The sequence below is a fragment of the Rhipicephalus microplus genome, chromosome X (assembly GCF_043290135.1).
Source record: "Rhipicephalus microplus isolate Deutch F79 chromosome X, USDA_Rmic, whole genome shotgun sequence".
NCBI lineage: Eukaryota > Metazoa > Arthropoda > Arachnida > Ixodida > Ixodidae > Rhipicephalus > Rhipicephalus microplus.
Genome location: NC_134710.1, coordinates 430533831 through 430559993, shown reverse-complemented (window position 1 = coordinate 430559993; position 26163 = coordinate 430533831). Strand labels below are relative to the sequence as shown.

General features: G+C 45.7%; 1 protein-coding gene and 1 pseudogene across 2 annotated transcripts in view; both read left to right on the top strand.

The window, feature by feature from the left end:
• Positions 1-26163, top strand: part of hyx (cell division cycle 73 hyrax) — a 162939-nt gene that overhangs the window by 125022 nt on the left and 11754 nt on the right. Inside the window, exon 14 of one of the 2 annotated variants that reach the window (XM_037413200.2) lies at positions 19056-19197. In XM_037413200.2, coding sequence (XP_037269097.1) covers positions 19056-19197 — 142 coding nt within the window. Of the gene's footprint in view, positions 1-19055; positions 19198-26163 lie in introns of those variants that run through there. The other variant, XM_075880437.1, reaches the window with a different exon arrangement.
• LOC142776562 (uncharacterized) lies at positions 3-19047 on the top strand (annotated as a pseudogene).

The window sequence follows — 26163 nt, the reverse complement described above, 5'->3', positions numbered from 1 at the left end:
GTAGCTATGCACTTGTGGCAAACGAGACAACTTGAGACTGTAAACAAAATGAATGGCTGTAGATTTCTCAGGCTGATGCAAAACATCGTCTTCATAAAATTTGAAGCTGAGGTGGCGCTGTCATCTTCGAACTCCAAGTTCATCCTCACACAATTTAGATGGGATTGCAAGACAGTTTCAAGTGGGGCATGTATTTTGCAGCGCTGGCGCGCACCCATGCGCGCATGACGATTATGCCACAGGAGCGACTAGTGACACTATATGCGACAATGTGTCTGGTACAGTTGAATTCCGCTACAACGAAATTGACGGGATGTGGGAAAAAATTTGTTGTCGTGAAATTTCGTTGTAGCAAAATTTCATCTATACACCACAATGTTGGTAAAATCTGATGATTATGACTCGTCCTTTGGTCCCTGCAAGCGCATGCATTGAACTCTCACCAACTCAGACGTACCTGGCCGAACACTGAGTGAACTTATTCTATCGCGTCTAACGTGATCAAAATATAAGAAAATTTCGAGCTGAAGTCGGGGTGTGAATTTTTACGAGAATTTAGGCACGCAAGTTGGCTTCACAGCATGGCTTCACAACAATACAAAGAAGGCAGCTTTTGCGTCAATACGCGGGTAGTTTTCTTTCACCCGCAGTTTGCGGCCAAGGGTGCAGGTTATATGCAGAGGTAGGTTGTTCAAAAGGAAAATGCGATATTCAGACGAGGGTGTCCCGAGTGCACGTCGCTGCGAACGTGCGTGACAAAGCTTAGCTAGAGGCCAACAGATAACTGCTACTGAAAGTAGCTCTGCACTACCGTGGCCATAAGTGAATGACGGGAAAGCTGTAACGCTTCGTGTCATTTTACGGCTTTGTTGCCTTTAATCTATGGTTGTGTTAACTGTGAACTTTTGGATTGTATTCGCTATCGATGAACAAGACGATAGCGACCATGCACGGTTTCTGTTCAGTCCGGGAGCTGAGAAACGAGGTGGACTGCTGGCAAGTGGAAACCAAAAGAAGTTTATTTCCTCTCCCTGAATTCCATACATACACTTGGTGGACAGCAGTACCTCCTTGTGACCACATGCTAGAAGGAGCACTGGCAGTTCCCTCTACATCCCTGCTTTTCACATTCTATGGGGCAGGTCCTTACAAGTTCAAATGTCGGGGCGGCCTCGCTATACGACCACTGCAAGTCCGCGTCACAGTTTCCCATGGTGTTACTTCTGGTTGCACGGGTTCTTGTGGAGCTTGAGGTGGCGAGTTCTAAGGAAGGGCTGGCGGAAAAGCTGCTAGTTGGGCTGTATGCGTTTTTGTCGAATGAGGCACCAGGTGTTGACGATTACGTTGCAGAATGCCTCTTGGGGTCTGAACTAGATAGGACCGTGGACGCTGGGCCTGTGAAAGCACTTCCCCACTGCAGCACATGTCAGTGACCCACACACAGTCGCCAGGGCTTAGAGGGGTCAGCTTGCTTGAAGCCCGACGGCGATGGTAGTTCTTTGCTTGCTGCGCCCTGTAACTCGTATCCTTTTCCCTGAAACATGTATGACATGGTAATGATGGCACTAGTTGTTCCGGTAGTCATGGGAGGCGTGTTTGCAGTTTTCTTCCCATGAAGGCTTGGGCCGGAGGCATGCCGTTAGGGCCAGGTGTGTCACGGTATGACAGCAAAGCCAGGTAAGGGTCAAGACTTCAGGAGAGCAAGTCATTTACCGTGTGCACCATGCACTCCGCCTCTCCATTGCTCTGGGGATACCTACTGCTGGTCTCATGACGGAAACCATATGACTGTGCAAATTCTGCAAACTCACCTGACACAAACTGCGGTCCGTTGTCGGTCCAGACCATGCCTGGTACGTCAAAATGGGAGATGCAGCTCTTGATTGCCGAAATGACGGCTGGCGCTGTGGCGGACCCAATGGAGACTACATTGGGAAACCTGAAATAATAATAAACAATCAGGACGTAATCGCGCCCTTTCAGTTGAAACAGATCAATGCCCAGGTGCTGCTATGGCCTGTCAAGTGTAAATGTTGGCAACATAGGTTCCGATCGCTGAACTCTAGTCTCTGGGCATACAGCACATTGCGACAGCATATGATCCATATGCATGTTACAGTTCGCCACCGAACAGTCTTCCTGGCTCTTTCTTGGCAACGGCGCACTCCCTCATGACCTTCCTGTAATAGGGCGAGAATGTCCTGGCGCAAGGCTCATGGAATCGCAAGTCGTCAGTCCAGTAGACGGATACCGTCGTATAGGCTCAGTCTGTCCCTCTTCTTTCAAAACTGAGTGACCTGCAGAGGCACCTTGGTTTTGTCGGGCCATCCTTTCGTGCAGTAGGTCATGACCGCAGAGCAAACACCATCTTGAGCTTGATTCTTGCGCACATCATCCAGGCATTTTGCTACCAGAGGCGGCAATTGCTTAAACACTTCGCTGATGAACTGCTCCAACGTCTCTATTATGGGGGTAGCCAGCACTTCAGAGGGCTCTCGTGACAAAGTGTCTGCCATAGCTAAGTACTTCCCAGGCACATATTTCGCCACATACTGATAGCGCATCAGTTTTTTCCGCATCCGTTGTATGCGGGGTGACACGAGCTCTGGGTGCTTGTTACCCAGAAGTGTAACCAAAGGAAGATGGTCTGTCTTTATTTCGAAGGTGAGGCCACAAAGAAACTGATCGTATCGTGAAACTGCCCAAGTCACGGCGAGACACTTCTTCTCTGTCTGGCTATAGCACAATCCTGTGGAAGTGAGCGCTCTTGAAGCGCACGCAACGGCCCGTCGATTACCTTCAGGATAGTCCTGTAGGAGTACCGCTCCCAAGCCATAGGAACTGGCATCCACGGATACTACTGTGTGGTAGCAGGAATCGTATTTTGCCATGCACGTGTCGGAGCTCAGCAACAACTTCAAACGTGAGATTGCAGCTTCTTGACTGGGACCCCAAGTCCAGGTGCTGTTCTTATTCAAAAGGGAACAAATGGGCTCTGTGACATAGGATAAGGGAGGTATGAAGCGTGTGACGTGGTTGGCCATTCCAAGTAACTGCTGTACTCCACCAACGTCAGTTGGCGGCGGCAGGTCCTTGACAGCCTTAACCTTGTCTGGGTATGGTATTCAGCTTGCCAAAATTTTTCTAGTCCCTGGAAAATTTTTCCTTTAGGGGAATGAACGCCCTCGGCAGAATCCACGAACTGAACGACCCCAAGGGCTTCAATTGCAGGCAGGCCAAGTAGGTGTGTGCGCTGACGGTCAGCCACATACAGCGTCTGCACTGTGGCTCTGTTGCGCCACTGTAAAGTTGCTTTGAAGGTATCAAGAACGTGAAGAGTCTGTTCACCAGGGCCTAAGACTTCCTCTTCGACGTAATCTAGCACCCGCGGTCGACCTGGGAAAGATGGCGAGACCACAGACATTTCTGCACCAGAGTCTATCTTAAACTCGGCCGGGTGCCCGTTAACAAGTATTTCCGTGTACTTTGCTCGGCGTATTTCCACGTCGTGAAGTTTGATAGATCAGAGCAGGTCATTTCTGTTCTTCTTCATACAAACTTTGGCAAAATGCCCTACCTTTCTTCAATAGTGGCACACCGATTTTTAGCCCGGGCAGTCTTTGCGAGGGTGTCGCTGACGCCCACAAAAGTGACATGATAGCGCAGCCGATAGTTCACACTGATAACAGGACGAAGGGGCTGGCGTATCATTGCGACGAGCTGAATCGATGTTCAGCGTTTCAGCAAGGGCGTTATCTACAGTCAATCTTTGGCAGGATAACCGCTGTTTGTCTATGTCCTCATGAATGCGGGCTAGGCATAGTGCTTCTTCGGCGGTAAGTTTTGTGCAGTGGCATAATTGATCAGACAGTCTCTCGTCACTTATGCCCACGACAAATCTGTCACGAACAAGACGGTCCTCGACAAGCGGGTTGTTGTAACTGCAGCGCTTTACCAGGTTACGTAGCGCCGTGAAAAAGTCATCCACAGACTCGCCTGGCTGCTGAATGCAGCGGTGAAAACAAAGACTTTTGTATATCTCATTCACCGGGTGCACGAAGTGCAAATCCAATTTTTCTTTCACAGATGTGAAAGGAAGCGTCTCCAGTGCCGATACCCCAAAGGACGAAAGAATGGATGTGGCTTGCGGTCTCATACAGTGAAGAAGTGTCCGTATCTGGGCCTCGTCTCTGGCACTGTGCAGGCCGGCCACGAAGGCATAGATTTGGAATGTTGCAATCCACGTGGGCTATTCACTGCGGTTAGAAAACGTGAAGTTTGCTGGAGGACGCAGGCCAGATACGCTCGCCTGAACGTTGTTCACTTTGGCTTCGGCGGGTGTCGATACGGCGTCGTTAGGCGTGTCGGATTAACGACGTGACCCCACCTCTGACACCATGTTCAGCCCGGGAGCCAAGAAATGAGGCAGACTGCTGGCAAGCGGAAACCAAAAGAACTTTATTCCCTCTCCCCAAATCCCATATACCGTATTTTTTTGTGTATAAGTCACGGTTTTTTTAAAGATGATAGTCTTTCTTGGGGACCTTCGACGCAAACATTTTGGTCTGTGTCTGTCTGTCTGTCTGTTTGCTCACCCTGACGGTATCGAGCACTTTAGACGGCACCAGCCGATATCCCAAATGGCCGACCACATCCGCAGTGCCCACCAATGTTGCTCAAGATTCAGCATTCATACTTGTGCACTTGTCAATTAAAAAGCAGTTATCGTGCATATTTGAGGCACCATAACAACACATATACATTCTGTATGTGCATCTTTTACTAGAAAAGGCATACATAAGTTATTCTAAGGACCGTAGACTTTATGACGCGGCGCTGACCATGCAACGCTTGCGCGAAAAGGGAAGTGTTTCCAACGCTTTGCTAAGACGACACGGTGGTGGCACCTACTCGTCGCTCTGCGTTCTACACTTTATCACCTTTGAGACGGTCCGCGCGTTTCGTTTTCCAAGATAACTGCCAGATAGCGTTCATGTCTCACGTGTGACGTGACTTGGTGAGCTCGTTCGCCTCCGCTGCACGCTCGAGGCACTCTAACACAGTGCCTCCAGAATACCATTCACCGATTTTTTTTTTGCGCAGAACATCAAATAAACGTTTTCTTCAATCTCTCCAGATGCAAGACTATCGTCTTTCGACGGCATTTGCAGAATAACATGCAGATGCGGGGCCAATTGTTTCTGAATTTTTGTCAGTGCGACTTATACAACAGTGCAACTTGTATACAGTAAAAAACAGATGAGATGCCGCGGATTTATTACGACCACGCTTTCCGCATTGGGCGGTTCGCCATGCGCCCCCTTTTGTCATGCACGGAAACCACATTTTGGAAGAAAATAAAAAGAGTGGTAAATTAATAGCGCTTATATAGTTTTGAACAGAAAATAAATCATTATTGAGGGGGTGAAAAAAAAGTTGACGTGTTTAAAATTATAAATAATTGAAAGAAAGTTTGCATTTTAGACAAGAGTCACTGGAGCCGCTTCGTTTGCAATCACTTTCGCCCGCCATAGTAGTCGCTGTTGCTGGTATTGTGAATCGTAGCATAGGCGTAGCAGCGTTGTCGCAGCATCCTCGCTAACCATGGCGCCACATGGGAAGCAAAGTCAGCGAAGTTTCGATGCGAAGTTCAAGCTGCATGCAGTTGAATTTGCAGAAGAACATGGAAATCGTGCTGCAGGGAGAGAATTTGATGTCGCCAAAAAAGTAATCTGGGGCTGGCGCAAGGCTCACAGCGTCCTCCGGACAATGAAGTCTACAAAGAAGGTCAACTGCAGCAAGGAGGCTCGTTAGCTGGACCTTGAGCAAAGCCTGCGAACATGGGTGCTACAACAGCGAGCCGAAGGAAGAGGCCTGTCTACAGTGCAGCTGCGCCTGAAGGCGAAAGCTCTTGCAGCAGTGACTAACACTGAGGGGTTCAGTGATGGTCCGTCGTGGTGTTTCCGCTTTATGCGGCGGAATAAGCTTGTCATAGGAGCCTGGACTACAGTGAGCCAGAAGCTACCTGACGACTTTCAAGCGCAGTTGGAACACTTCAGCTCATTCGTGAGGGAGGCAATTGCGAAGAAGAATGTCAACACGAGCCACATTGTCAACATGGATGAAGTGCCGTTGACCTTCGACATCCCGCTCGGGAGAAGTGTCGCCAAGAAAGGCCAGAAAACTGTGATGGTGAGGACAACTGGCCACAAAAAGTCTCATTTCACCGTAGTGCTTGCCTGCTGCGCAGAAGGCACCAAGTTGCCTCCCATGCTGATATTTAAGCGGAAAAGCTTGCTGAAGGATATTTTCTCTTGGTAGTGGTGGTTCAGGCGAACGTGAAGGGTTGGATGGACGAGGAAACGATGGGTGTGCGGCTTGACCGCTGTTTTTCACGTCAACCTGGCAGATTCTTTCACGTGAAGCCAGGAATGCTGGTGATGGACAGTATGCGGCTCATATCACTGACGTCGTAAAAAAAAAAGATAAGTTCGAAGCATTGTGTGCCTGTAATCATTCCCGGTGGCATGACCAAGTTGCTTCAACTGCTCGACATATCTGTCAACCGCGCTTCAAGGCCGTTCTGCGACGTTTGTGGGAGTCATGAATGTTGGAAAGAGAGCATAGCTTCACTAAAATGGGTCGCATGAGACGCGGCGAGTGTGAGTGAAGCCTGGCATTCCATTTCTGACAAGACGATTGTGGCGGGCTTTTGCAAGGCCGGGTTGATCCCCTGTGTGGCCGATGTTGAGTCCGATTCGTGCAAGCCGGAGGACGACAGTGACGCGCCAGCAGAGCTACAACCCGAAATAGCTGCACTGTTTGTGAGCGACTCGGAAGAAGACGACTTCGATGGTTTTGATTCATCAGAATAATTATGTATTTTTGACTGGAAATATTGCTTCTATGTTTGTTGGGAGGCGCTCGCACGAGTCTGCCAACAGCTGGAAACTTGCCAAAGCGGCGGCTGCCTCAAGCATCCATTTTTGCAATGCTTTCTCACAACGCGACACTCGTTGGCTGGATAAGCAGGCGCAACTTATAAACAGGTGCGACTTATACACGTTTTTTTTTCCGGAAGAACTGCCGTTTTGAGGAGGGTGCGACTTATACAAGGGTGCTACTTATAGACCGGAAAATACGGTATACACTCGGTGGAGAGCAGTGCGCGTGACTTAAAAACTGTGTGCGTGACTTAAATCTGTGCACATGACTTAAAAACTGTGCTCATGACTTAAAAACTGTGTCGTTGCTATCATTGTTCTCATCGTTACGGTAAGAAATATTGGGTTGAGTCGGGGCGCATTGATTGCGTGCGTACTTTTGTGGTCGCCCATGATCGCATTTGACACGGCCGCATTTATGTTCGCAGCGATTGCAGCAGAATGCAGTTATGCTGGGACTAGATGCGCGCTACTTGCGTGTGCGCCTTCAGGCGGCGGGTTGTCATTCATGATTGATTGCAGGGCTAGGGATGACGAGTGGTAGTTTGGTTTTGAACGCGTTCGGTAAAGCAAAAATATCAAGGAAAGGTATTCATTGTGAAGAGCCATTTTTAACCTTGTTTTTTATGGGCGGCTGACAGGGAATCGAAAATCATTTCTTGTGGCAGAAATTTCGTTGTAGTGGAATTCGTTATAGCGGGATTCGAACGGAAACTCGTCGCGAACGAAAACTCGCCATCCGAGAAGTAGCCGAGAAACGCTAGACTTTCTTCCTTCTTAGAGCTATGTTGCCTCTATGCTGAGTCCCCGGAGTCTGTGCTTTCGTCTACGCATACTTCGAAGCGTATCAACTCGGCCGGGGAGTGCGGTGACCCCAGCGCGAACATTCGCTACGACAGCGGGAGCTCGCGCGACGACTTCGCCATAAACGTGCATGCTGTTTTGGCCGCGCGTGCCCTACGTGCAGGACATGACCAGCTTTCGTGATTTTGTGCGGTCATCGGCCTGCCAAAACTGATGCATCAAAAGACATTTCATGGTATTGCCAAGAAGCTCCATTGTGCTGCTATGAAGGCTGTTAGCCAATATTTGGAAGAGGCACAAAGGATCACGAAGGACGCCGTCGGCGGCAGCGATGTGCCGGTCATGTTCGACGGCACTTGGCAAAAAAGGGGCCATAAAAAGCCACAACATAGTGGGCACATCTGTGTCCCTGAACACAGGTATTTGCCTCGACTTTGAGGTCCTTTCGAATTACTGCCTCGCTTGCAGTATACACAAGGACAGAGCTGGTGATGAAGAAATATGGGAAGCCTTTCACCGCCCTGTATGTGAAAAAAAAACACAGTGTTCATCCCATGCGATGAAATCTGAAGCAGCAGTGCGCATATGGCAGAGGACATTGTTATACAATACCCCACTGCGCTTCACAAATTTTTTGAGTGATGGCGACAGCAAGGCCTACACTGCTGTCTGTGAGGCAAAGGTGTATGGCAATACTGTCATCAAAAAAGAAGAGTGCACCAACCACGTCTCAAAACGCCTAGGCACTGCTTTGCGAAAAAGGGCAACACCACTGCCACGAGGGGAAAAGCTAAAAGTCACAGCCATTCAGAAGCTGCAGACATAATATCAAATAGCTATAACAAACAACAAGGGCAGTGTCCGCAGCATGTACACTGCTATATGGGCCTCCTATTTTCATTCTTGCTCCAGTGATGGAGCCAGTAGCCATAAATTTTGCCCTGCTGGACCAGACTTGTGGTGTAAGCATAGGCGTGCTGAAGCACTGGGGGAGCCTACACCAGGCCACAGCCTCTTGTTGACTAAAGCACAGGGCTTGGCAATTATGCCTATTTATAAGCGCCTTACTGATGAGAAGCTCCTGGCTCGGTGCCTCCATGGAAAGACGCAAAACGCAGCTGAGTCACTTAACAGTAAAATATGGCTGCTGTGTCCGAAAACGAAATTTGCTTCCTGGACATCTGTGGAGACAGCCACAGCTATTGCCGTGCTGTGGTATAATAAAAGCCATGCCAGCTTTGAGCATGTCCTACAAGAGATTGGAGTACTTCCCCCAGAAGAGTTGGCCACGCACACTGACCGTTGCGATGACCTGCGCATAAAGAAAATAAACTTGAAGCGCATGGCAGGAGCAAGGGCACACCATCAGAGTGCAGTGAAAAGGGCTCGCGCCGAGGAGACCAACCATAGAAGCCTGAAGGGCCAAGCTACAGTGCGGGACGGTTCTGAACACTTTGTGTGCTTTCCGTAAAGGCTGCTATTCAATGTGATCGAAGATTCACATCTCAACAATTTAATTTTCAAGAATGCATGCTTTTGTAACTTTCAAGCCTGTTTTTCTCATTTTCAAATTTTTGGAAACTTGCATGTTTTCCGGGAAGCCTTTCGTACACTTAGAATTGGCGCATATTAACGAAATTTGGCGTACATATTCTTGAAGGTATGTAGAGTGCCGATATCTACTTGAAGTTGCGCTACCTTTAGTAGTAATTACTATAACACAAGGTTATGTTTCAGGGAACTGAAAGAAACTATGGTTGAAGTGTCATAATTTTTTTTAGCACTTTCCAGTAACCGTACACATTTCTTTGCTAGATATCGGCACTCTATGATGTACAAAGAGCTAAATAAACGGTAGCACAATACTTTTTGTGAAAGTTTAGTACATGAAAATGTGCCCTTACACACAGCTATAATGTGTCATTTAGTATAATATAACTCAATAACTATATCAGCTACACAAAAACTAATTGTAGATTTGAAATCTACATGAAGTATTCTCTAATTAGCTGAATTTCCAAGTCTCTAGCACAAATAATATAAAAAAAGTTTTTTTTGGGGAGTGTCTCCCCCTAAACATGCGGCGCTCCATCGGAAATATTATCGGAATAAATTTTCCCGTACTCATAGCAACAGCTGTCTATTGATTAGCTGGCATAAAAATCTGGCAATTATTGCTAAACACTGTCAAATTGGGAAGGTAATACTTTAATTCGATATTTGGTTTACAAAGGTTCATTTCATTACAGAACTTCGATGTTACTGCAGTATAATCATGAGGGGCACGCATTTTGTCAAGTTCGTCAGCCTTGTGCAGTTTTCTAATAATTCACACACATCGGTTCCCGCAAAGGTCTGTCAGAAATCACTATGTTGCCCAAACGGGCAAATTCAATTTTATTCTGAAAGATGAGTGGTTGGAATAACTACTAGAAAGTGCTAGGTGCACGAGAAACAAATTTAACATGCTAAAATCGACGATTCAAAGCATCGGTCACCGGTGATTGATTTGAGTGGTTGTGGTAACAAAAGAGTCAAAATGTTTGGCACATTAAATATGACTTGTGTAGTCTATTCTTGGTTAAATGAGAATATAGTGGAGTCCTTTGTTATTTGTAAACGACTATGTAGACTGGAGAGGACATTCCTAATCATCGCTGTGAGCTGGTGCAAGAATTTGAAGAGGCCTTGAAATACTTTTTGAAGTTATCAAGACAGTGTTGCTCATCTCTAGAAGAAGCTTCTGTGAACATGTGAGCTGAATATAGTCAACTGTCTATTCTTTGGATTCCCAATTATTCATACATGCTTGAAAATTCAGACGCTTTTGCGGCACTGTCACAAGCCTCATCGATGTAAATGTGAAAGTGCATGTGCATTCCCTTTCAAACTACCGTATTTACATGATTGTAGGTCGACTAGTTTTGTCTCCACTTGAAATCCAAGGTTGAAAAGTCGACCTGGATTCGAAAACTAGTTTCTGTTGTCAAGTCTCTTAAGTCGAATAGTTTTGTCTCCACTTGAAATCCGAGGTTGAAAAGTCGACCTGGAATCGAAAACAAGTTTCTGTTGTAAAGTCTCTGAAAATAAACCTTGCGTATTTCCGCGAAGCTAGTGTTTCTGCACAGCTTTTAAGCACTGCCATGAAGCTGTCATGGCGCACCGAAATTCGTAGGCTTGTGCAAATATTCGAATATTCGCAATGAACGAATAAATGTATATTAGTCCGCATGTCATTGCCTGTAAAGGTAGTTTCACTACGGTGTAGGAGTGCTAAACCATGAAAACACCTATCAAGGGTAGAATCGCCTTGCCGCGAAGCCCCTCTTCAAATTTAAAGGGGCCCTGCAACACTTATTGAACATGGTTAGAAAATGCTGCCGATTGCTGGTCGAGGCTGCCGAAAACACGCGAGGCAGATAATAAAGCGCAGCACAAGGCCTGTAATTTGCAATAAATTTTCAAAGATAAGAATTACTTTCTTCCCTCGGCAAATGACACCACAAGCTCAAAAATCACTTGTCAGAGCCAAGAAAGAATATACGACTCTGGTCGCAGCCATTGGCTTATTTGAGCATGGCGCACTCATCGTTACCGGGGCTGCTGTGGGAGGCCGCCGCTTGTTTATGAGTAAGTGCGCGATTGCACTGAAAATCCGCGTATTCGAAGAAAAAAAAAAAAAAAAGAGGTGCTGAAGGTCACGGGGTGCATGCGACGTATTTAGTTCACCATGCCATTCTTCCCTGCTTAACTGCCAGCTATTTCGTCGGGACGAGAAGAGAGAATGCATCGCGCGACAAATTTTTTGAACTCTGCTTATACTGAACCGATTCTAGAAATTTTGCGGCGGTAAATTTGTGAGGCAACAAGCACGTTTACTGGCTCCATGGCTACTTGAAAAAGTGTTGCAGGGCCCCTTTAAAGGAGCATGTTACCCTCAAATCAATTCATGTGATTAAGCTTTTTATGGTGGCTTATATGCTCCAAGTATAATAAATTTTAAGACGTTAAGTATTTTAAAGGTCATCACTCGCATTTAACCAATACTACTCAAGGTTGTTTCGACTTCCCTTGAACGAAAAAATAAATTGCATTTGCATAGAGCACCTATTGCAATTCAAAAGAAATATTCTGCAGGTTAGTTAGGTCATGATAAATATTCCTTTTTTTTATATGTCATACATACCATTTGAATTCAAGTCGAAATTATTCGATCAAAATCACTATTCGCTTCAAATTCTCTTCGAACCTAAAATTCACTTTTCGCACAAGCCTAGAAATTTGACTTTGTTTTCTTGGGAAACAGCACAATTTTTTAATGAATGTGCTTGTGCTGTGTGTGTGTGTGTGTGTGTGTGTGTCTTTTTTGTGCATGTGATTTTAGGGGGGTCGTCCGACATTCGAGTCAATACAAGCGTGTAAATACCGTATGACCCCGTGAAGGCCGCTCGCCTTGTACTACAGACACCACGTCACATTATTCTAACTGAAAGTTAGAATAATGTGACGATGTCTCTTTGTTGTGTTTTAGCTTCGCTTCCCTAAGGCGGCGCGCCGGCTATTGCTTTGCACGTCTGAACGCATTCATGGTGCAGCTCATTGCTATAGCACGCGCCTTTTGTGATCATTTCTCTTGCTTGGCATGTGCCGGCACGCTTAGGGGATGCGTGTACTTTTTTCGTGCACCCGTGTCTTTCGTTCTCTCTCTTTTTTTAAAGGGCGCGTAAACCACCTACGATATTTTTTCAAACATTTCAAGTAAACATGCGCATCGTGTGCAAAATACCGTCACGATCAGCGATTCTACACGTGGCAGTGTGCGAGCCGCCGGCACGCCACGAATTCCAAGAAACAATCCATTCTTCATTTCGGGCCTTTTGTGCCTCTGCATGATGCACTATCGAAATCGCTCTGACGCGCCGATCCAAATAGGCTGAGATTGGTCGAGCAAGAGCCTACGACATCCGGTCAGTCTGCAAGCAGCTGTCCGCGCTGCTTGTTGTTGTTCGTCATGTTGCCCGAGATGCGCCCGCTCACGAACCAGCACTGCAGCCTGTAACGCAACTGCGTGAACTAAATCTGAGTGTTTTGCGATTCTTTGAAGGCGTGTGCGCAACGCAGGGTTCATACTGGCACGATTTGTATATGCATGGCAACCGCGGTTCGCTAACAAGCACGCAGCTACGCATGGTCCATACCGGCACAATTTGTATAGGCATGGCAGCCGTGGTTCGCATACAAGCAAACAGCTACAATGCAACTGACATAGTCCACGGACGGAGTCGCTGCAACCAGAAGTAGACATTGTTTGAAGCAGCGCATCAGCAATGACGTATGCCCTGTGAGATTGATAGGAGCGCTCGGATAAAGGGCAAACTGGCTTGGGAGAGGATACCATGGAGGGTAGCGCAGGAGAGAGTGAAAGGAGGGTACGCCGCGGTTTCGATAATCAAACGCGTCTAAAAGGTTGGTGCACACCGGCGACTAGCAGTGGTCGCGTGACCATTTGCGACTGGTCGCAAACCGTCGCAAACGGTTGCAAAGCAACTGCTTTGTCTAGTCGCTTCCTGACCGATTTTTCAGTCGCGCGACTGCAGTTGCAAAGCGGCTGGAACCAATCAGCGATGCCCAGTTTATTGTTTTTTCATTGCGTGCCTCCTGCCACCAGATGCAAACAAGTGCGTTCCTCTGGGTATGTGGCACCATGGCCACCACGGAGCACTTGGCTTGGAGATGGCAGGGTGCAGCAGCTCTAGCAAAGTGTCAAATTTACGTGGCGGCATTCGCAAAAAGTTAAAGTTAAAACACCTTCAAAATAAAGAGAAACTAGATTGTGCACTGTCTTTCCCCCCTTTTCAGAATAGTTTTTTGTCTTGAACTTGTCACGGCCGCGTGTCTAACGTGTTTGTGCTTCACGCCTTCGCACGGACTAAAGACACCGCATTTGAGACGCGTTTGTGCTGCATTGTAGGCGGTGGCAAGTCAAGTTAAATGCAAGGACTATTTCTGAATACAAAGCACTCTTGCAAATACTCCTCGTCGTCTCAGCGCAGCTTGGGAGGTAGGCGGCTTGCATGGCCGGCCAACTCTTGCGAGCGAAGGGACGGTCACACACACCACCGGCTTTTTTTTAAAGATGATAGCCTTTCTTTGGGACCTTCGACGGAAAAATTTTGGTCTGTCTGTCTGTCTGTCTGTCTACATTTGTCTGTTTGTCCGCCCTAAGGATACCTCAAACGGCACCAAATGGCCAACCCCATCGGCAGCGCCCACCAATATTGCTCAAGGTTTAGTGTTCATAGTTGTGCGATTGTCTATTAAAAAAAGCAAATATTTTGCATATCTGAGGCGCCATAACAACATGTCTATGTTTTGTATATCGAGGCACACACAAGTAACTCAAAGGACTGTAGCGTTTAACGCGCTGCGCTGACAGTGCATTGCGATGCTCAAGAAGGTGTTTCCATCGCTTTACTACAACGGCACGGTAGTGGCACCTGTCCGTCGCTTTGTATTCTACACCTTATCACCTCCGTGACTGGCACGCATCTTTCTCCGCGGTCGCGCACGCCATCGTTTTCGAAGATAACTGCGAGATCGCGCTCGTGCATAACGTGCCTAGATGCGGTTGTTCACCTCCGTTACATGCTCGAGGCGCTCTAGCGTAGCGCCTTCAGAATACCATTCACCGATTTTCTTGCGCAGTACATCAAATAAACATTTTGTTCACTCTCTCCAGACGCAAAACTATCGTCTTTCGACAACATTTATAGTGTAACATGTAGATTAATGCCAATTTTTCTTTGGAGGCTTCCGTGCTGCCAGCGCTGACACCATGGCATAGTACATCAGCGCCATGACAATCTCTTGTTCTTTGCTTGAATGGAGCTCCTTGACGCTGCTGGGAACGCTGTGTGAGAACGGACGAAAACAATAAATGCGGCACGCTCAGTTCGCTCCGCTCACTCAGTTAGCGGCGATCAGCTGATCAACAGCGCTCTCCAGAGTTCTCGCTGATAATGAGATCCGGATGTGACTCTCCGAGTTTGCGACTTCCGGTCGCTCGCATGCAGCCTCTTCCGGGGTGAACATCAGTCACTTCTTGGTCGCCAGTCGCAAATGGTCGGGCGACCGCTGCTAGTTGCCGGTGTGCACCAGCCTTAACTCCGCTATTACGGCACCGTTTTGAAACATTCTCACGGCTCTGTGTTCATCGTACATTTGTACCATTTCCCCACCACAACTGAATTTCGGCCTCTCGGTGGTTTACGGGCCCTTCAAGCTTTCAAAAACAGCTCGGTGGCTTTCCCTTGCATATCTGAATGCGCGCACACGAGGGGGCTGGTTTCAGTTTTGTCCTTCAGATTCTGATTGTTCCTTGCACCTGCAAAGCTGGTGGCTGTGGGGTTTATAATGGCTCAAAGGGTGATCGCACGTGACTCTCATTTACTGCTCCCCGGAACACGATTATAGCTGTTTCCACGCAGCGCTACATTACGCAAACGACATCGCCATGTTTGCGTTTTCTGTTTCAGGGACTCAGAAAAAGTAACCATCTTGTTCGTGATAAGGCGAATAAGTATAATAGCCTTTTCACTCATTTTGCTTTCGGACGGGTACACTGTTTTTTTCCGTGCACTCACTTGTGTAGTTCTGTTACGCCACAGAGGTGCACGCCAGTTGCTCTGGTGATAGAGAGTCGAGTGGTGCTTTTTTTATGGGAACTATTCCGCAAGTGCCTAATCTAATTCATTAGTATTTAATTGCGAGAGTTAGACTGTGATAATGGTGAAGGAGCGACATCTTGAAAGCATGCACAGCCAGACAATTAGGATTGGATCAGAGGTGACTATTCCATAGTGTTTAGTATTAGAGTAAAAACATTTTGTTGCTAGAAAAGTACTGTGGCGTTCTTATTTTTGTATCTCTCTGAGCTTTGTTTAGTAGTATGTATAATTTTGGTTTATAAAAAAATCACATCTTTTTTTATAGAATTTTGTTTGATGATACCTCATCATGTATATGTAACAACAAAAAATGATTTTTTTTGTCACTTTAAGGGGATGCAAACAAGATTTTCGATGGCTTTTTTCTGAAATTGAATTATCTGAAGGAATTATTTCAGCAATAAAACATTTCACATTTTTGTGCTGCATTTTGTGAAGACATTTGCCAATAAACAACGCACATGTTTGCTGGGTCCTAGAACAGGTAAAAGTAAATGAGGTTTTCTGCAGTAACAAATTTACACGGTAGCCTAGATGTGTTTCCAGTACTCTTAAAGGGCCTCACCTGAGGTTTGACCATTTTGAGCTGATGAGTGCAATGCTTAGACTGGGCATTCACGATCATGTCTGCCAAAACTTGATGCTCCGCACCGTGGAAATGGGGCAGATTTCAAGCTAAACGCTGCTTGCCTTTCGTCTCACGGGTGTGTGCTCAAGGAAGTAGGGGACGACGTACGACAAGAAATGGCCCTACATAGTTGGCAGTGCTTTGATGGATCTCCTCTATGTAAACAGATGTGCTAATGTCAGGCATACTAGCATGTGACACTGCAATAACTATGTGACGCGACGTGGTGTGTACTTTGTGCAACTTGTGGCTTGAATAAATGAATGATGTTGCAGAGAAATAAAAGACACACAGATGGGATCTATGCATGGTTTTTGTTTGTTTGTTTGCTGTGTATTACAGCAAGATGCGTAGCTAATCTGCCTCCGTTTCACATGCGTTAGTGTTCTCACGGTTTGCGTGTTGAGAAGATGCCAGCCCTGACAAGGACAGTAATTTTCTAGCACATTCAAGCACTCATTATGCTCCTTTGTTCTACTGCATCTAACTACATGTTAATGCAGTACTGCCTCATGATATCGTGGCTCTCGTGCCCGTAAGAGGCAGTAGACCACGGAGAATGGTGGCACAGTACTAAAATATCGCTCGCATGTGCAGGGGCTTGGGCACAACATACGCATGTGACCTGATGTGCGCATGACGTGTTGTATGCATTATGGCATCTTCTCGCTCAGATGCTCAAGAGGTGCAGGGAAGAGATTTGGTTCGCGAAAACTACGTGGGGCTGAGTTGGCCTTCTTGCATCATTGTTTCGTGCCGCTTCAAAATAATTTGTTTTCTCAGCTCGTAATGGATCAATTGAAAAAAAATTGCTGTGGCATAATGTGCTTCATCAGTCACACAGCTTTCAGCGTCAAACTAGAATTTCTAGTGTCACCTGGTGAAGGGCCCTATAACGCATGCAAGCATGGCTTTGAGATGGGCATATGCTACTTAGAGGTATGATTCGGGCAGCCCTGAGCAGATTATTTGCATCATGTGCCTCTGGGCTCAGCCAACTAGCCGAATCCACCTAAGCACTGTCTAGTTTTTGTGAATCAACGCGAGCTCTGTGTCATAGGCTAATGTACAGGCTGTTTCATACTTAGAGGAAATCTCGGAGCTCTTGGCATCGGGATGCAACTAACGCTGCAATCGTGCGCCGGCAGCAGCTCACGCGTGCGCAGATGCTTCAAGGGTTAGGAGTTAAGCCGCGTCGTCTGCGACAGCATGTGTCGCATTGTTGGTCAGTGCACGGATATCGTTGTTAATGGGGGAACTGGGCCGATACTCTGCACTAATCATTTTCAGAAAAATCTGCGCCACAAGATGAGATAAGAAAAAACAAGGAATGACAAACTCTCGAGTTTTCTTTCTTCGTGTGCCCCCTTGCAGCAGAGTTTAATTTTTTTTTTTTTCAGATGTTCTCGTACCAACTTGCCCAACTTTCAACGCTTGTCTGCACAAAATGTTGTATAATGCCAACCTCTCGGCCTTTATTCGTGATAATGGGACACTAAAAACAGTATTTGACAACATACCTTGTTTGCTCTATCGAAACACCGTGGCACTGCGTGCATTCACTAATGTTTCTTCATTGTGTGCGCGTCGCAGTAAGCTTGAATGATGAAGACATGATAATGAGCATGCACCGTGCATTGTCTCTATTTGACTTTAAATAAAACAAAGTACTCAGCTTTGACTGGTGAGCAGATGAGTGGTTTTAACACAACAGAACAAATGGAAATGAATTCAGCAATGATTAAGCATAGAATAACCACCTGAGCTTGATTATCGACGATATTTGATCACAACAGAAAGGATCGGCTCCCGGCACCGAAATGCACTCGTGACACTTCCTAGTTCATAAAGTGCTCGTTCTAGACGGCAGTGAATGCATGGTGTCAGCGATGTGTTTTGCTGCAGCATGCCCCATCCATTGTCGATGGGGGTGTGGCATAACAAGATCCAGATTGAGCTGAATAAACAGCTGCTGCTCTGCCGTAAATTTTTCTATTTTTCTTGTCTGAAAAGAGCAGTACTGCGTTGTTTGCCAGGTTTACCACGTACCGTATACCAAAAAAAAGTGACTCAAGATTATTGAACTATGTTGTGAAAACTACACAATATTTCGGAGCCGGCTAGCGAGTCTTGTAGTAATGAAGTGTTGTCGTAAAGGGATACGTTCAAGCTTTGTTCTCGCCTAAAGCATTCCTGAATTTGTTCCCATTTGTTTTGTCGTGTTAAGCCAGCGCACCAGTTCAACTCTTACTGTTGAGTGCTTTTTTTTTTATTCAAATTCAAATCAAGACAATGCATATTGCATGCTAATTGGGCTGTCTTCCTTGTCCAAGTGTACTGTGGTGCACACATACAAAAGAAACATTCATGAACGCACACAGCACCGCGGCGTTCGAAGAGTGCAAACAAGGTATGCTGTCAAATTTTGCTTGTAGCACCCCATTATCGTAAACAATGGCGTCGTGCAACAATTAGTGCAAATTATCGACCCAGTTCCTGCACTAACAATGATATCCGCGTGCTGGCCAGCAATGCGGCAAGCAAGAGCCACCATGGCAGACGGTGTGGTTCAAAACTACGCTCCTCAATTATCTGCGCACGCGCTTCGACATTTGACTTAAGTGTGAAACAGCCTGTACCACATGGGATGATCGAAATTAGTTTCCTAATCACTGAGAGCTGAATTATAATGTTTTAATGCATGCTGATCCAATATATTTTGCACAATTCCGATTTGCCCAGGAACATGTGCTTTATAAGATAAGCTTGCCATCTCTCATCGTTCATATCTAAAAAAAATAGTTTCTTTTTCCGAACTTGTCTTCATACCTGGAATGTTTCTCTTGTAACGTCCTTGAGGATAATGTTAAGCAGTGTAAATTCGTTTATGACATCTGTGCTGACCACGAATTTCATTCCTGTAGTGCAGCCCTTCGTGTCATGATTGTGCAGTTAAGGCATTCCATCTCAAGTGGGATGAGATCACTCTGGACAGCAATGTGGCCAAGTGGGCAGTGCACGTGATCCAGCTGAGCAAGCAGAAACGCCACCTTGACAGAGCCAACTTACTCAACTTTTGGGAGGTGCTTGACAGGTCTGTTGAAACTTCACATATAGAACAGGATGAAATGTTTTTTTTTTACTTTTTTTCTTTTGACAGTGCTTATAGAGAGACAACCCATCATATTGGCAACCATACCATAGTAATGTGGAAAGAGCAGTCAACACAGTAATTATACATTGACCATAATAGGCTTGTTATCTTTTGGTGTTTGGGGGAAATATGCTAATGCTTTGCATTTATGCCTGCAAAGTCCTCAGTTCAAATTGTGTGACGCATTAACTTCATTTTTTTTTGCAACTTTTTTCTTTGAGATACTTCCGCTTCATGGTTCAGTGACTTACAGGGGTGCAACGGCTGCACCAATTGTGCCAATTTGATACAATTCCCGATTGTTGTCCCAAGCTGAGCCACAGCTGTGAAATTTGCTGAAATTGTGCCACACTAAGCCAAAATGCTTAGCCTGCCTCAAAATTTTCTCAGGTGCACTAATTTCTGCGAGAAATGCAGGCCACGTTGGCCAGCTGCAGTTTGCATCATCAATCAAAGTGCATAGACGCTAACTATAGTGCCTAGAATATACTTAAAATATTCTAGGCACCCGCCCTACGCTTGCGAGACGCGATCGACCGCATAAAGTAACAGCGCTGCGCGCCCATGGGTCCGCCGACCACATCGGATGCCTATCGGCGGGACGACGGAACTTCAAGACAAAAATGTGTTGCTGTAGCCACCAACGTTTCGGGGGAACGTAAATTTCCTAGCCTGAAAACACTGCTATTGCTTGTTAGGAAATAAAGCTGGAAGCGTATGCCGCATTTTCCTCACATGAACAAGCTCGACCTGTTGCGAACGCCGGCCTTGCCGGCGACCACGTCAGATGACTTAGCAGTGGCACATAAACATCTGTTTTTTTTTTGTCGTGAATTTGCATCGTACTGGCGAGAATGTCGGGTACCGTCGCTAGGCCAATGGGTGCATGCTGTTGTTACTTTACCTGGGCGAACATGCTTTCCATTAGAGCCAAAGCCGCACCTAACCCCATGGTGGAAGAACAAAAAAAAAAAGGTGGGAAATGTGTGTGTGTGTGTCTATAGGGGGTGGGGGGGGGAGGTGTGGTGGTTTGAAAAGTTCTTGGCTTGGGATTCCAACCCATGCAAAGGATGCTGCTGAAGCCATCTTTGCTGCAATACACCGGTGCCCTTCGAAAAGGTGTATTCAGGTTTGGAAGGGTCTGTTAGCGCTAGTCACGGGACTCTGCACATTTTGTTCAGTTACTCGTGCGTTTGTATGCCGCATAATTCTGAGTACCAGTATAATCAATGACGTCTAAATAAGGTACTGGCGATTGTTTGGAGCAGTGTAATACATTTATGCTTCCCTAAAAGCAAACTAAATTGTGCTCTATTTTTTTTTTCATATTTAAATTAGCAGTGTCTGTCAAATGATTTGACAGGCACTGTAAATTCTAATATGGAGTTAATAATTGTATGCTCAGTCGGGTGATTCAAAATACCACTTTTATTCAGTGCTCATGTCCACACTGCACGATTTAGAGGATGTTGAATAGTTTATACGTATTGTTTTCTAAATGTAAGCCTTATTTTTTAAACTGCTCCAAATCAGGTATTTCATAATAAGAAAAATGTATTTCCCCCCCCCCCCCCCCCCCCCCGTATCCTGCTCCAATTATAGATTTAGTGCTCCAAAAGTTGCTCCAAATTGTATTTTGGCTGTTGCACCCTTGGACTTATTTGGATGCCCAATTTTTTTTTTGTATGGTGCACACCTTCGTGGCAAGTCTAACATATTCATTGAGCCACTTTACAAGAACAGCTAAAATTACAATATTTCTGTCACAGTCGCAAATAGCGGTGGTGATTCAGCTTAGCTTATTGTGCCATTTTGCTACAATTCTGTATCCCTGCGCCTTGCTGCGCAAATTCGAGTACAGCTAGTGCCAACTGTGCCAAAGTTCACTATTCCTCTTTTTTGCACGGCGTCAAGTCATTAATGGCCCAAAAATATTCTCAGTCACAAATAACGCTGCTGTAGCTTTTCCATAATGCCACCGATACCCTCTACTTGCTCCATTCCTGCAATGCGCTTTTTGTCATTATATTCAGCCTATATCTCAGCGCTGCTGCGTGTGTCTCTGTTGTTGAAAAATTAGCATGCTCTTGATAGTCACTCTTATTTGTTAGCAAACTAGCGACAGCAGGAAGAAAAGTGATTTTTTGTTCCATGTCACTCCGTGAGCTCTAACATAGCCATTGTAGCCAAATGGGAATACTAACTGTCAGCACTCGTGCCGTAAACGGGTCTTCACGTAAATAAAGATTCGTTGGTGTAAAAGTCATGTTTCTGAAGAAAAGTAGGTGCCTCTGAATCACACTGCATAACAATAGTCCGTGTGCCTATCATAAAGCTAGGCCTAAATGCCCACGTAGAGTGCTTCTGGCACGATGTGGTGCTACTGCTGGTCGTGCACGTCTGAACTTCCCGTCACGTGTCTTGATTGCATAACTGACGTAATGTGTTGGCAAGCCAGCACACATAGAAATTGAACACTCCAATCAGACGCAAATAAAAATATCTCTAATGCCCTAAAGTGCCCGTTAGTACAGTCATTATTGTCGAAAAACGAGAAAGGTCACAGAAGTCTTCTGGCTTACAAGTCTTCCCTACTGATTCCCCCCCTCTTGTTGAGAAGTACGCTTGCAAGTGTGCCTAGCATGTCCACCGTTTTTTTTTTTTTTTGCAAATTGCACATTGACCCCCCCCCCTTTCCCAAAAAAAACGCCATCTCCCACACAACTAGTCTGTTTTCCTTTGTCATCTGCCCTGTTTCCGTAATGCCAATTATCTCCCCCCATTTAATAGCACAGGGACTGATATTCACGAATTGCACCTTGACAGAATGTTATGGAAAAATCAAATTTATGAACACATGCTGTCGCTAAAAGCAATTGTCTCGACAAGCGTACTCGTTTTTGTCAAGGCTGTCTTGAAAAAATGCACCTCCCCCCCCCCTACACACACACACACGCAATATCTTTGGATTGATCTCTGACCCCACTCCTTCGTTCAAGGTTATATTGTACCAGATTAATTTGCTAGAAGGCTTTTTCGGGAAATTAGAAACTGCTAGTCATCAGTGCCCAGAGTCCTTGGAATTGAAAGGAGAATGTCACTTGGTGCTCAAATTTTTAATAGTTATTGAGTATGATAGGGCATCACCATAGTGAGTGGTGGCGATTATTTAGTGCACTATCTAAGCAGGCACTTTTAATGATACTTTTTCATTGGCAATACAGTTTTCTTTTTTTCTTTAACTGTTATACTGCTGGTTTTCTGGATAAGATATTTTTTCTTCTTGGAATGGATCTCATGACACTTGTCATTTGCAGAAACCATGATATATGCCATACTTACCTTGTCGCTGAGGCTTCACTTGTGTGCCTACTATGCACATCTTGTGCACTGCATTGAAGCCATAATGTGACACACCTTCGGGATAAGGACCTGATTAGTGGCAATTCTCTGGATGTTGGCCTTGTCTACCGGTCTACAGTGCAGCAGCATTTACAGTGATTGAAGTGCTGTTCCAATTGCTCCAAACTGCTCCAAAAAAGGAATGCTGCTCTATGGTGCTTCAAAGTGCAATATTTACTAGTAACTGCTCCAAACCTGCTCCGAAAGGATGCTGGCAAACTATGAAGAATGAAAGCTCACAGGGTGGTCCCATGAGCCTAAGCAAAACCAAAAGCAAGCTGTATACACTATCATCGTAGTATGCTACTCAGTGGTGTAAATCCTTAAAAATCTCAATGGGTGACACATATCAGGCCATGGTTTCCAGTTTGTATTTTTAATATGGGTTGTGTTTTTATTTACATAAGAAACAAATTATGCTTTCAAATAAAATTAAAAAATAGAGCATGGAGTTCGAGCTCGAGCAATTTTGTTCTATTTAGTCTCTTTTTTTTACCTTTTTGTGATTTCCATAGTTCACACAGCTGGATTCTGCGCATGTATGTGTTCGGAGTAAATTGCAGCAAACGTAGTAAACTTCGTTTGGTTGGAGTTCAGTTTCCACCTCGGCCTCTGCCCCGCCGCGGTGGTCTAGTGGCTAAGGTACTCAGCTGCTGACCCGCAAGTCACGGGTTCGATTCCCGGCTGCGGCGGCTGCATTTCCGATGGAGGCGGAAATGTTGTAGGCCCGTGTGCTCAGATTTGGGCGCACGTTAAAGAACCCCAGGTGGTCGAAATTTCCGGAGCCCTCCACTACGGCGTCTCTCATAATCATATAGTGGTTTTGGGACGTTAAACCCCACAAATCAATCAATCAATCAATCAAAACCTCGGCCTCTGCTTGTCTCAGCGTCGGATCCGGCTGGAATCGGTAGAATTTGCACATATTGTTCTTCGTTTCACTCGCGCAAGACAATTTACAGGGCAAATAATTAGTGTCTCGACAAAAAACTCGAAATCAAATGATTAATCTTCCCTCTGATAAGCGTATGTCTCGTATTCGCATGCACGTACACTATTCCAAACTTCACTAGCCCGCTTTGTAGGTATGCTGGATAACAGTAAGTGCTTTTAACTTGCACGTAAACTTATTTACGTTAACGTGATACTGGATACCGTGTTACTGGATACTGGTTTGCGTTTACTGTCTTACCGGAACGCATGTTTTTTAATGTTTTAGCTCCCCATACGTAAACGTTTATGGACATACGCAAATGTATATGCCTTTACATTTTCGCACATCATAAATGGGGATGCTAACTCAATATAAACTATCCTTAACTCTGATAGGATTGAATCGTCACTCCGGCAAAATTAGGAGAAGTTTCTTTATTGTGTACAGCAGTGGTTCTCAGCCATGGATGTGTCGGGGACTCCTTGTAGACTAGTGGAAGTGATGGGGGACCCCTTGCAGCGAAGAGGAGGGAGGGGGGCGGGATATGTAGGTATATTACCACAACTGGAGCGTGAAACAGGTGCCTTTTATTGCTACCAAAAACATCAAACAAACGTGCCACATCACTTTATTTTGGACAGTTCATCAATACGTGGCGCTGTCACATTTAAAGAAAAATGTGGGTGAGGGTTTCCCAGATCATAGAAATGGCTTCGCAGACTCCCTAGGGTCCACGGACCCCCATTTGAGAACCACTGGTGTACATTATCCTCGTATGCGCAAAAGAGTAAAGAAATGCAAGGTTATTGCCACAATGGTGGTGGCATCTGGTGACATTTTGTGCAACCACAGTGACATTCAGCATATATATATAGATTAGCTTACACATAATGTTTTTTAGCTGTAAACGATTAAAATAGTAACCCATTCCTAATAATGCCGCTGGGCAGTTTTTATGCCAGACGTACTGTGCACAATGTTTCTGCAACAACAATTTTGTCGTTTCCCGATTTATTTTGGCCCTGCTAGATGGCACCACCTATCCAGCTGTCGGGTGCTCACATGTTTATGATTTTGATGTTCTAGGCCATTCTAGCTTTAGTATAATCTGGCTGAAACAATGTCATCGCTATTGGCACTCTCACTTCAGCTTATTTGGACTCGACAACTAGAGGCTCCGCAATGTGGATATTGCGAGTTCCTACGAGTGAAACTGAATTTGTGAGATAGGGCCATAGACGTAAAGCCTACCCAGTGGGTAACTTATGTTACGTAAAGGTTTACATTCCGTTAAGACCGGCGTATGCAGAGATTCTACTCTGTATCTGGTAACACAATAATGTAAAAAAGTATACTTACTAGCTAAAAGCCCCTAGGGACCGCACGGTGCGAGCGGATGATCAAGACAGCAACTCGCAAGCTGCAATTTCTTGTGTTTTGGTGCTGATGTCATCACAACTTGCCAGACTGCTGCCTGAAGTCACCAGGATTAGTACTGTAGTCTGACGTCAAATTAGTGTCGTCTGTGGACGCACCGCGAGAAATTTGGCTTAAATATCAAAATAAAATATCTAATCAGCATTCGCTGACCATCAAACTTGCTCAGAGCAGTCTCTGTATAAAGGAGATTTGGATGGCAGAGTAAAACTGGCTTCAGAAAAGGTGTTAGTACCCCTTTAAAATTTTTGCAGCTTTGAATTCGTGAGGCAATAAGCTCTTTCAGTAAATTCAATCCATGGTTACTTGAAAAAGTGTTTCAGGGCCTTTGTAGGATAAGGATGTGGTAATTGCCCTGCCGCGGTGGTCTAGTGGCTAAGGTACTCGGCTGCTGACCCGTAGGTCACGGTATCGAATCCCAGTTGCGGCGACTGCATTTTCGATAAAGGTGAAAATGCTGTAGGCCCGTGTGCTCACATTTGGGTGCACGTAAAAGAATCACAGGTGGTCGAAATTTCCGGAGTCCTCCACTACTTCACTTCACTTGATTTCCTTTAAGTCTTCACGTGGGATCATTACATAAGGGGTGAAGTACAAGAATTAATGACACTGGACCCATCGGGATGAGAAATGAGCATGTACAGCTTCAGTGAATGCTTCTGGGTTGGTGATGGCAACGATGGCGTAGGGATGGCTATTCCAGTCTACAATGGTGCGTGGGAAAAGGAAGACGAGAACGTGAGAGTGCAGGTATTAGGCCGGACAACACCTAAAAAATGGGTTGTATGAGGTAATACGGGGTGGTGGTGAGAAATAAGGTATCTGATTACGTCAACTGTGCTACATTTTGTGTAGAAAAGATAGGCTGGCAATGCGACGGCGACAGGCTTTGGGTGGACAGGCCTGTTTCGATTGATTGATATGTGGGGTTTAACGTCCCAAAACCACCATATGATTATGAGAGACACCGTAGTGGAGGGCTCTGGAAATTTTGACCACCTGGGGTTCTCTAACGTGCAACCAAATCTCAGCACACGGGCCTACAGCATTTCTGCCTCCATCGGAAATGCAGCCGCCACAGCCGGGATTCCATCCCGCGTCCTACGGGTCAGCAGCTGAGTACCTTAGCCACT